At 27.2% G+C, this 12,695-nt stretch overlaps 2 protein-coding genes across 2 annotated transcripts in view; both read left to right on the top strand.

Annotated features, from left to right (window-relative positions):
• LOC107438819 (serine-rich adhesin for platelets) overlaps positions 1–12,695 on the top strand; it is a gene marked incomplete at its 3' end in the record, with an annotated part of 316,964 nt that overhangs the window by 123,823 nt on the left and 180,446 nt on the right.
• LOC122268377 (myelin transcription factor 1-like protein) lies at positions 1,966–11,742 on the top strand (the record flags this gene model as incomplete). The annotated part of the gene is given in 3 exon segments (XM_043050794.2): positions 1,966–2,111; positions 4,802–5,046; positions 7,197–11,742. Coding segments are annotated over 3 exon segments (422 nt in total), but the record flags the coding sequence as incomplete, so codon positions are not given.

The raw sequence follows: 12,695 nt of genomic DNA, 5'->3' as shown, positions 1-12,695 counted from the left end.
TAACAGAGAGGCTGTAGTCTCGCATGTTACATATATATATATATATATATATTCATTCCTTATGTGTCACGACTTTAAAATTTTTGTTCTGATTTTTGTGTATTGTGATTCCAGCAAGACATCCTATTTTCTGCTAATGATCCAGATTTTAAAATACTCAATTTGAAGAATCAGAAGATTTCGATTTTCAATCTAAATTTCTTTATTTTAGCATATTCAGTGTATTTTTATTTCAAGATGATTAAAAGTTTACTTTAAAATTACTTGGTTAAGGAAGTACTTGATTATAAACAATTAAATGTTGGTATGAAAGTAAAGTGCATTATCTTATTATTTTGTAAAAAAAAATGTGCCTCTTACTTACCTAAGTAGAGCAAATTAATATTATTATTTGAAGCCTGCCTTTTGTCCAACAAAAGTCCTGTTTTTTTACTTTGACCCTCGATAAGGCCTTATGGAGATTTTACCACGTATAAACAACAACAAGCTTTCTTAAACTAGAACAGATCATAGAAAACTTCTGGTATATCCCTTTGCTAATATATATGTTAATAAGGCTAAGAAGAAAGAAGCTCAATATTCTAGAAAGTTTTGTTATTAAAATTAGTTATTATATATCAGCATTCGTACGAGTTTTCAAAATTTTATATATTTAATCATATCATGAGACTCAAATTAAACTAAAAAAACACTCAGAAACAGTAAATAAAATGAATGAGTTGATATCTTTTTGGTGTCTATTTATTTATCAGTTTGTTAATTTATTTGATTCAACAGTGATTTATTTTTTTAGGAAGTTATTTTGTTTTCCACTTAATAACATTCTAAATATTGAATGCAGAAATATTCCATTGCAGAGTCTGCAATCGAATTGCTCTGCAATAGATAAATAAATCTCTTAAAATTTGCATCATGACTGTGAATTCTTTAAGTTTTGGTGTGAAAATGAATCAGCAATCATAACCCAGACTCTAAAGCCACCTGTGTTTATATTGTTGGCCATCCATGAAGGTTTTTTTTTTTTTAAATGTCTTCTAATATTTTTTTTTTTTTTTTTCAGTATCTGCAATCCTTTTTTGCGATTTTTTTTCAACACTTTCGTTCAGATAAAACTGCAGAATTTATTAATCACCTGTGAACTGAGGAACCTTACAATATGGTGCTCTTGCATATTGTTTGAAAATAAATTTAATCAATTGCTTGTTTCTCTGTTCTTTAGCTAAATTTAGCTATAATGAGTTGTAACTCATGATAATTTTTACTTATATTAACAGTTTTTTATATAAAACTTAAATGGGATCTCAACATAAACTAAAAATGAGGTTGTTACATATTTTGTTATTATTTAAATGTTATATAGTTGTTGTAAATGGTTTAAGGCACTTCCTGCTTTTATGAATGTATCACCATTACCCGTGGCAGAATATCATCTAGCTTTCTGTGACAGTCCTTACTAGCTCTTATATCTTTCTGCAAGATATTTTTGTTTGTTATAAATATATATGTAACCTGTTTATAATAGCAGAAATTCTTTATGTTTATTAAAAAGGCTTACATGTATAGAATAAAGCAGTAAATAAACTTTTATTTAATTTTGAAATTTAAGTCTAAATTTTTTATAGGGATTAATCTTTAACTGAAAAATTACTCTTTTTTTTCTACTTTTGTTTCTGAAAATCTTGAATTGAACAGAAATTTGTTTCCCAAATGAATTGAATCTTTGTTTCCTGTATGAGCAATCTTTCTACAAGTACTCTGCAACTTACTGTGACAATATCACTGTAATCTGCCACATGGTTGACATTAAATATTTTAACAATTTCAAAGTTGAAATGATAAGCCAATTTATCTAACCTAATGATGCAAAAGTTTTGCAAATTGTAATTATAAGTTAAATTGCCATCAGTTTTATAAATCTTTTAATCGATTGTTATCTCTATTGAAATATTAATGCTTTATGTATAGGTGATCTGGACAACGATGAAGAGATAAGGGTTTTGGAAGAAGAAATATTAGAGCTGCAGGAATACAATGCCAAAGTAGAATCAGAAATGATTAGATTAAGAACAGACATCTCCCAAATGGAGCAGCATATTCGCATGACTGAAAGAGTAAGATTCTTTACAACCATCATTTACTTTGGTGAAATAATTATTTGCCATATTCGCATGACTGAAAGAGTAAGATTCTTTATAACCAACATTTACTTTGGTGAAATAATTATTTGCCATATTCGCATGACTGAAAGAGTAAGATTGGATTCTTTGCAACCAACATTTACTTTGGTGAAATAATTATTTGCCATATTCGCATGACTGAAAGAGTAAGATTGGATTCTTTACAACCAACATTTACTTTGGTGAAATAATTCTTTGCCATAATCTCTTAAGGATTAAAAACTTATATTTTTATTTTAAGTTTCCATTCATTGATGAGTCTTCCTTCAAAATCTAATTCTTAAAAAATATTGACTTAATCTTTTAATCTTCTGNTTTTTTTTTTTTTTTTTTTTTTTTTTTTTTTTTTTTTTTTTTTTTTTTTTGTTGCTTTTCTGATAATAATTGCACATCTTTTTTGCTTCAGTAAATGCACTGAAATAGCTGATTAAAAAAACAAGTAGTTAAAAACAAATTTCGATGCGATGCAATGAAGTTGAAGATTAATAGTTTCTGAAAAGAACATTAGCTTCGTTTCCCTTTTAATTATAAGTGTTTTCAATGGAAAATCCACTCAATTCTGCTCTTTTTTTTTTCCTTCAGATTATTATTTTTTAGTATTTAATAAATTGGAATAATTTACTTCTGTTACTTGAGGTCTAATTTTTTAATGGTATTTTTATCTGATTATTTCTACCACTAATTCTTCACATTAAGTTCAAATTATTGTCTGTTCATTCATATATATATATGCAGAGTGTTCTGTTATTATTGGGTAAACTTTACGGGAAGGTGGGGGACCATTCATAAGCATTCAGAATTGTATAGCAGACCATGATCAGTAACATAATAAAAAAGCAGTGTGACAGGTACAAGAAACAAATAGACACAAACTTGAGATCATCTAAAATATTTATTTGTCAAAGATATTACATGTGCTATGGTAGTACATTATATGGAATTGTTTCAAAAAATGTTCAACGTTTCCCCTATTGCCTACGCCATGGATTGGTAAACTCGTTCAAATATACCTGGATTTTGTTTGATATCTCAAGCAGAACAGGCGATTCTTCCGACGAAATCCATTTCAGAATGCACAGGTGTTGCATGCAAATTACTTTACAGTACATCCCAAAGAAATGAATCAATGCTGCTTAAATCAGGAGAGTGAGGGGGCCATGGAACTGGTCCCAGTTCCAATCCATCTGGTGAACAACAACATAGTGGCAAATGGAAAGAAAAAAAATTTCTTCTTTTTAGTAATATTAAAAAATTTTCCACAATAGCAACTAATTTTCTGCAAATGGCATGTTCTTGTTTATTAAACATGTCTGGTTACCATAACAATAATATTGGTCGAATAAGTACTTATTTTGATAAAAATAGATTAAAAAAAATACAAATCAAATGATATAAAAATATTTAATCTGTTGGATTTGTAGCATTTTTATTTTAAGCAAAGTACTGTATGTGACACTTTTTGTTACCCCTTTCTCTTCTAGCTTGACATCATTTTGAGGATGACCCCTTACTGGTAATTTAATACACTTATGGAAGGTTTTTAATAAAAGTTTTACATGCATTAGGAAGAACTTCGAAATCTCTGGGACTAAAATCCCTGAATCTAGCTTAAAAAATTAGATTTTTGCTAAAAACCTAGAAAGTATAAAAGTTCTAGATCTTTTTTATTTATTTATTTTTAAAGAAATTGCTTGGAAAAAAGTTTAAATTATTTACTTAACCCTCTTCTTAAAATTGGTAACTTTGATCCAATCCAATTGTGCCATGAGTTGTCGGTTTTAATAATATAGCAATTTTTGCTCGGGAATAAAAAAGGGAATGTACTATAACACCTGAGAACTTTTTTAATTTTATTTTCATATTTACTTAACCTTTTGTTTACGGCTGGTACATGTGGGCCACATGTGAAGGTACAACCAGGAACACCGTAAGGAAAGGGTTAACTGATGTATTGTGTTGCTCTTAATTAAGAATAATAAGATTTAAAAATTTGAATTAAAGCTAAATTTTTTTTTACTAAGATTGGAGAATTGTTAAATGTTAATACAATTAACTCTTGTTAATATGGACCTTGAAAACTGTTTTTTTAAGTTTATGGCAAACTTAGAAAAATTTACAGTGGCCATTTGTAGTATTCTTAACAATGGCCACTTTTTCAAAAATCAAAAGTTTTAAACGAATAAAAAAAAAATCTTGATTATAATACTATAAAGCATATTTTTAAAGCATTTCTTAAAATATGGTAAACATTGCAAGGTTCATTTTATAAAATGAAGAAAATTTAAGAAACAAGCATGAAATAAAGTAATTATTAAAAGTAATTAGTAAATGTATTAAGAAATATTCATAATAATTCGATATCATTTTAGAAAATAAAAAAATGCGCATAGGATACATTTTCATAATGTACAATTTCATATATTTGTTTCGTAATATTTGTAACATTTTCAATGGGGGGGGGAAATGGTGTCTGGTAGCCATTTCTTTTTTGTTGCACTATATTTCTTAATCACAATCTTTTTTTTTTTTTTTTTTTTTTTTTTTTTTTTTTTTTTTTGCATCTCTCTTGTTATGAGTACCATTGTATGATTTAATTGTGTAACATGTTATTGTAATATTTTCAGGACAATCATTCTCTTACTCAGAAGAATCATAACTTGACAGAATATTACGAATCTTTAAGGAACAATTTTATAACATTACTAGAGCAAATTAAACTTCCGAACTTCGATGAGAAACCATCAAAAGAAAATTTTGATCTTTATCTTAACAGGCTTCAGGTATTGTGCTCAGAAACCTGTCGGGAAGAAAATAAATCTATACTCTCATCTATAAAGCAAGCTCTGCAAGACTTCAGCTTACCAGCTGTGTAAGTATGAAACTATAAAAATAAAAAAAAATAAGAAAAAAAAATTTTAGTGCAATATTGTTTATCTGGTTTATATATAAAAAACACAAAATTTATTTTTAACATCAGAAAGTTTTAGAAAAATTTAACTGCAACCAAGGTTGGCAAGTTTCTGCCGAAGTAGTTAAAACCGGCATGGCAGAAACCCTTTTCTGCCACATTTGTGGCAGAAATTCAGAAAATGACATAAAAGTAAGTACTAAGATTGACATACAATGAATAATTCATAGAAAAAACAATTAAAAGTTAAACGAAGTACAATTTATTTACAAAATTGTCACCATTCAAAATCTAATACTACATTGTTTGCACTTTGCAGTAATCTATAACAAAAGACAAGTTTTGATGCAGTTTCTAAACCTAAACAATTTCTCAATTTGCCTATGCACGAACGAGAAATTTGAGAAGATTCTCTCAAGTTCAGCAGAAGTAGCAGGCATTGCCATCAAGGAACAAGCAAGATTTGTGAAACTTACATCTATTGCATATTTTTTAAAACTGGACCACTATGTAGCAGCTGGGGTAGTTGTCAAAACTTGACAGGAAAAATGAGTTTCAGGAAATGGGTCCGATTTGTTTTATATAAATATTTGATATACTGCACTCTTTATAATTAATGTAAACAAAATAATGTATATTTACAAACAATGAATTAAAAAGTTTGTTACAGTTATATGAGTTACATTTTTCAGTTCACTTAAACAAAATGTCATTAAGCAATTACTAGATGTATTTTTAGTTTCTGCCAGTTTTGGCCGGTTTTTACTGGTTATAACCAGTTTCTGCCACTGGCATGGCAAAAGCCAGTTTCTGCCGGCAAAAAGCCAACCCTGACTGCAACTGCCATTTTTAAAATTGACTAAAAACAGTGTTTAAAATTACAAATGGTAAAATGTATTAACCTAAACACATTTTGACACCTCTCATTAGTAGGACGAAATAGAAGGGATGGCATAAAAGGAGATTATATAATTTTGACATCACACTAATTGAAATAAATGTACAGAGAAAGAGTAAGAATATTTAATTGACAATAAAAAGTTTTTAAGAAAATTATTGTTTTCCAAGCATTCAAAAAATATATATCAAATATTTAGAAATCATACATAGCCATACCCTGTATTAAATTGTTGCATGTTTTAAATGTTTATTAAAAAATTACTAATGATCCGATTAGCATGTTATTAAAGAAATGGTGTTTATTGTAAACTTTTAATAATTTGTAGAAGTCAAAATCATATATTAAATTGTAGGTTACTTCCATTACTGTTAGTTTTAATGTGTGCAGATTCTAACCACCTGTAAGGCATCCCTCGATTATTTTGAAACATCTATAATGTTGCAAATACGTCTGATTAACAGTGCTTCCCTAAAGTTATTCCTCAAAACCTAGAGTTCTGTAGAAGAGTCACATGGGTTCCAAGTGTTAGGACTCTTTTTAAGCAGTGATATATTGATTGACAGTGAATGATTTTTGAAACTAGTAATTATATTTGTATACAATCAATCACTCATTGTTTAATATGCTGGTTATTTATTTATTTCTCTTAATTAATATATATATCAGCGAGAAAAAAAACAAGATTTAAAAAAACAGTTCTTTTGAAAAGATATTGAATATATTATGAAAAGAATATGCATTTATAAAAGTGTGGATTAGTTTCTCATAAGTAAAAAAGTAAAATAACCGAATTCAAAAATAAAGAAACCTATTTCTCTGTTGACTTATCGCACTATTTATAACAGTTCTTTCCTATTTTCATTATAACAAAAAATTTAGTTTTTGCTTACACACAAAAATAAATAAGATGTCGCTTTAGGCCAGCGAATTCATCATTTGGTCATTAAACCTTATTTAAAACAATTATTGATAAAATGACAAAAACATTTTTTTCACAGTAAATCATTTCAAAATAGTTAGTAGTCTTTCTTTGGTTATATGCCACAAATATTGATAAACTTCATTTAGTATGCCAGAATTCTGCCAAAAGAAGGTTGATCATTTAGGTAGAAAAAATTAGAAACCTTGCATTAGAATTTAATAACACACTGTTCAGCTATAAAATGTTTGATAATGCACCTTTTAATGAAATTAACTTTTATTTTTGCAGAAATGGTACCGGTGGATGGTTGCGATCGTAAGACTTTAACCAAGGCCTGCTGGCATTGTGATATATTTATTAATTGCCATTATTCACCTTCCTATGTGATCTTAAAGGTTTGACATGTCTTTTTCAAGCCAACTATCATGTGTGCGTGTGTCCTTTTCTTGTTGCTTCAAGTCTTAGCCATATTCCTTTAAATAGTCATTTTTAAGTGTTGCCCATGAGTACTTTGAATTGCAATTTTTTCTAAATGCTCTTACAAATTTTGTTGAATAGTCACTTGTTAAAGCAACTCATAAGTACTCTGAACTTAATTTTTATTTTTTTTTTCATTATAAGTACTGCTCATATGCATTTTAAATTTTACTATTATTTACTTTCTTTTTCAATGTGATGGTAATTTTTTAAATGCTGTTCATTAATGCATTAAACTATTTTTTATTATTGAAATTTTTTTTTAAAGAATTATCGAATTGTCCTTTTTTTAAGTTTTACTCAAATGTTCGAATTGTCACTCTAAATGCTGTTCATAAGTACTTTAAACTTAATTTTTTTCTCTTAAGTGCTACTCATAAGTAATTATAAGCAATTTAAGTGATAATTAGTTCATACAATGAAGCAATTTTATTTACTTAAATGAGTTTTAAATAAGAAAAAAATTATATGTTCTTTTGCTGGTCAATGCTCATACTCTTCTGGAAAAATTAAAATGTTTGCCAAAAACCTGAGAAAAATTAAAACTTTTTCAATGTCTGTGTTTTTGATTGCCCATGGCAATGAAGGCTTAAAGAAAGGTTTTTGTATTGATGTACATTAACTTTTATTTTTCATACTTTTTAAAGTTTTATTAATGTGTTTTGTGCACTAACAGGGCTGCCAACTACCATGCTTTTTGCTAGGTCTTAACAGGGTGGTTAACAGTTAAAAACTGAAGCTTTTAGATTTTTTAGTAATATTGCCTACAATTTAACAAGCCTTACCACAAGAGTTATTGTAGTTGTAGTTCTTGTAGTACATGTATGTCGCACTAGAGTTGCACAATGGTCTGGGAAACATCCCTATGGATAATCCGAAGACTTGCCATCACAATTTACCTCGAGAGTTTTACATAGTGGCATTCCATATGCTCTTCTTAATCATTTGCATGTAGTGGTTTAAAAAATAACTTTAAATCAAATTTATGAAACAAAGAATAAAACATTCAAACGTAAATTTCGCTACCACTTAGAAAATTTTTCTCAAAAAGAATGGAAGTTGGTAGTCCCACTATCATAATATGTGTTCTTAACTTATATACTGTGTTATTGCTTATATTGTAAACTGTTGTTTGAGAGAGTCAGGAAATTTCTCCCTAAAAATTGAGTATGAATCCTACATATGCATTTTGAAATTCATAGTTTTCATTTCTTTTAAAAATTATATTATTTTATACTTCCTAATTTTGTACTATCTTTTTTTATCTAAATTATTTTGTTGAGTTTTCATGCTTGTGAGCAATTTTAACTTCTTTTTTTTTTAAGTTTAATAATATTTTATATTACTGTTGAAATATTGTGAATTTTGTATTATTGTGTTCATATATATTGTGCTAAAATTCTGTGGATAAAAATACACTGTGTTTGTTTTTATCTGTTTCGTTACCTTTTCCAATTAATTTTAAAAAAGAGAGTAATAAAAATCATCTTCTTTTAAAAATGCTTTAAATGTAAACACAGATTTTTTTTTTTTATTATTACCATCTTAGAAGCAGAAATAGCATGCTACGGTGAAAAGCGATGTAGATTTATTTTGGCCCAGAAGACAAAAAAAAGTACCTTAACTTTGTAAAATCAAAAAAGAAAAAAAAAACTTAATGCAAAATTAAGACGAACTGGAAAAATATTTTCTTTTGTATTATTCCTGTTATTTTAACTCGCAGAGCTCGCAATAATATACTATGGCTGGTTTTTGACAGAAATTTAAAAGTGTGAGGGGGGGAATTTTGGAAAAATGTTTGATTTCAGGGTTCCAGAAAATTTGATAAACTTTCTTTACATTATGTTTTAGGTTTTAGCATATCAATTGAATTGCAATATTATCTTATTTGAGGTAGAACTTTTAATTTCTAGTACAATAAGTTCTGGAATGTTTTTATTTAGTTTAACAGATCATTATTTTTTTATTAAAATAAAAATATTTTATTTGTAATACTGATTTATTTCAATACGCTAGAAACAATTGTCACCAAGAATATTTTTCATTTTAAATTTAATGTTAATTTTTATTTATTCTATAATGAATTTCATACAACAACAAAAAATTTCAATTGAGTAATTCATTTGAGTTTTGCAGCTATTTCATAACGTAGAGTAATATTAGACATTCTGAATCTTTAAAACTTTTAGACCTATAAAGTGCAACATTTTAACATAAATATTTCAACAAACTCACTGCAGATAAATTTTAGAGTCTTTTCCATGATGTTGCAGATCAATACAAAGGTTTCTGCTGCTGAGTGTGCCATATAAAAAATAAAAATGTGTACTGTTGTTGTATAAAACATTATAATACCAAATCCGTCAAAGCTTGGTTGTTCTTTAAATTAAGAATCTTAATAAAAGGAACAAAAATAGTGCATATCCTAAATTTTTGAGAATTTTTTTAAAATTTGTTGGTGTAAGATGTGTGTGTTAAAATTTTGGAAGCATCATATCATACTATAATTTTATTATAACAATTTATCTTAATGTTAACTGGGCTCTATATTTTAATTTATTTTATTTATAAATATTAAATAGCCATAAAATTTATTTTTTATTAAAATTAAGTACAATAAGAAGAAATTGTCAAGGAAATTTCTATTTTACAATGTATACTGTGTGGGAACTAAACTATTCATATAAGCTTTAAGTACCGTTTATCTAACTATTCCTATCAATTATATTCTAGCTTATCTAAAAATTTTTTTTTTTTAACAAACAAATATAACTTTATTGAGAACAAAAACACATAAATACAAAGAATATATATTCGTCGTCAAGAGGAAAATTCTGTCCAGGCGACAAAGAAAAGTAATACAATAAATTTAAAATAGAAATTTTTTTAAAAAAAAAAAAGAAAGAAGGAAAGAAAAAAAAAAAGTTATATTTATGTGAAAAAATTGTTCAGAAAATTTTTATTAATCAATGTTTACTTGAAAGCTATTGATTGCTAAATACTTTATGAACCATCTATTTAAATTTTCCAATCAATAAAGATCATAAAGGTTATGCTTAATAACAAAATTATCTTTTATTTATGTTAAATAGAAGTTATTGTCTATCTAAAATTGTACAAAAAAAGACGAAAAAATTGCCTAGAAAATTTTCTATTAAATAATGTTTATTCTTTGTGGCGATGGAACATTATCATTCTAGCTTTTTATTTCATTTTTAATATAATAAATGTTTTTTTTTTCCTCATTGAAATTTATTAAATTTATTTAGTCGTTTAAGCCTGAATAGATGACTTCACTATTAGCGATATATGTGTTGCTTGGTTGCCGGTGTGATCAGTACATTTTCTTAGTTACTCAGAACTGATATAATCATACTGACTATTTACATTTATAAAGCATGTTAAATAAATTAACTGCAATACAGCCCCACTTATCTTCAGAATTTTTCACTAAAATTTAAATTGGATCATATGATATATTTGCAGTTCAAATTTTACTTAATTTAAACCAATGGAATGCATTTTAGAGCTATATGAAGTGGAAAAGTTTTGCTTTCCTTGAAAAACTGCTTGAATTTTTTAAATGATGTGTTTAAATTAAAACTCTGTTATCATAGACATTTTTTATGTTATAATTTGTTAAATGTTATTTCACAAAATAAAATAAATTCTATATTTTTACTGATGTATTGTAAATAATAACCCTTATAATGTGAACCTTATTTATAATAATGCTATATATTATAGTTTATTTTTTGTCTGTGTCACCCAGATAACCTTTTCCTTTTTAAAGCATTTATTATTTTTCCAGCTTGAAATAAAATGCTAAGATAATTGTAAATGCAATACAATTTAAACGAATGCAGATTAATCACATTTTACAATTAATAATTGGAATGTTCCCATATGAACTATGCCATACATTTTCCTACATTTTATATATGAGATACTATTTGATCTAATAAGGGCTCTTTTCTCCCTCTCTCTTATCTTAAGATAATCTTTGAGAACTGCATTTTTATCACTTAACATCTGGTTGTACGCAATCCATGTACATATATATATTTGTAAAGATACTTTCTAAATACTATAAATTCTAGTACAATCAATGCTTCATTTTTAAAATTTTGTGTATATAAATGTTGGCCAAATATCAAACTTGAACAATGGATTTGTCTTGTGTTTTATATTTCCTTCACCTCCTTGTAATTTTGTGTAAATAATTTTTATATAAATATCTTATTTGTATATGTACAATGAAACTAAACTATGTATGTTCTTCAAAATGTGTCTTATTGTAATTAAATGTTGTTATTCATTAACATCTTTGATCAATAAAAGTATAATTTGGAATCTATCTTGCTTTGTTGCAATCTGGGGAAAGATTATACAATACAGTAGGGAACCGATTATTCGGAACGATCGGGACCATCGCTATTCCGGATAACTGATTTTTCCGGTTTTCTGAATCTCTACAAAAAGCCGTTTTTTTTTATTGTTAAACCCAACTAAAAAAATTTTTTTGGAAATAATCTTAAAAAGAAGAAAAAACGATGAAGTAATACACTAATGATTATTTCCAAAATGATGGTAAGGTAAACATCTTTCAAAAAAGAAAAAAAAATCCTAAAATCTTATGAGGAAAAAAAATAATTTTTTTTTAAATGGCGGGAAAATGTATCGAATTTCGTCCCGGTTTTTGAGTTTTTCCGGTTTTCTGATTTCCGGATAACGGGTTCTATACTGTAGTACATTAGCGGGTTGTGTGGTAAAGGCCTTATTAAGTCACTTGGCTCCTTGCAAATTTGATATATACTTGCTGAGAGGAATAAGCGGTTCATGTCATGACCAGCCAAATATAGTTTGTCTACAATGAGAACTCCCCCCTCCACAACGTCTGAGACCGCTTGCTGCTATGGAAACAAGAATAGCGCATTACTTCACTCTAGGACTAACAATAATCGATTGATTAAACAAAAACCATTACTATGAATTTACAATCATTGAAACTTAATTAACAGAAAAAATTACAGCTGTCTTTTTTTTTTTTTTCCCTTTAATGAAAAAAAGTCTCATAGGCAAATATGGAAATATTTGCCTATGAGAATATAGTTCAAATTGATAGTTATAATTTTCAAACTGTTTCCTGTTAAATAATTTGTTACACAAAAAAGTCTTGATGGGACGTTTATGAGCAAAAATGTAAATTGGAAACTACAGACCATTTTTTTTATTTAAAGAAAAGGAGCGATTAATAGAATAAATTGCCCTTTTTCTTCAAAATTCTACATTTTATGATTGGCTTGTCTA

The sequence above is a fragment of the Parasteatoda tepidariorum genome, chromosome 8, assembly GCF_043381705.1.
Source record: "Parasteatoda tepidariorum isolate YZ-2023 chromosome 8, CAS_Ptep_4.0, whole genome shotgun sequence".
NCBI lineage: Eukaryota > Metazoa > Arthropoda > Arachnida > Araneae > Theridiidae > Parasteatoda > Parasteatoda tepidariorum.
Note: the sequence above shows the minus strand (reverse complement) of the source record. Positions and strands in the feature narration are given on the sequence as shown.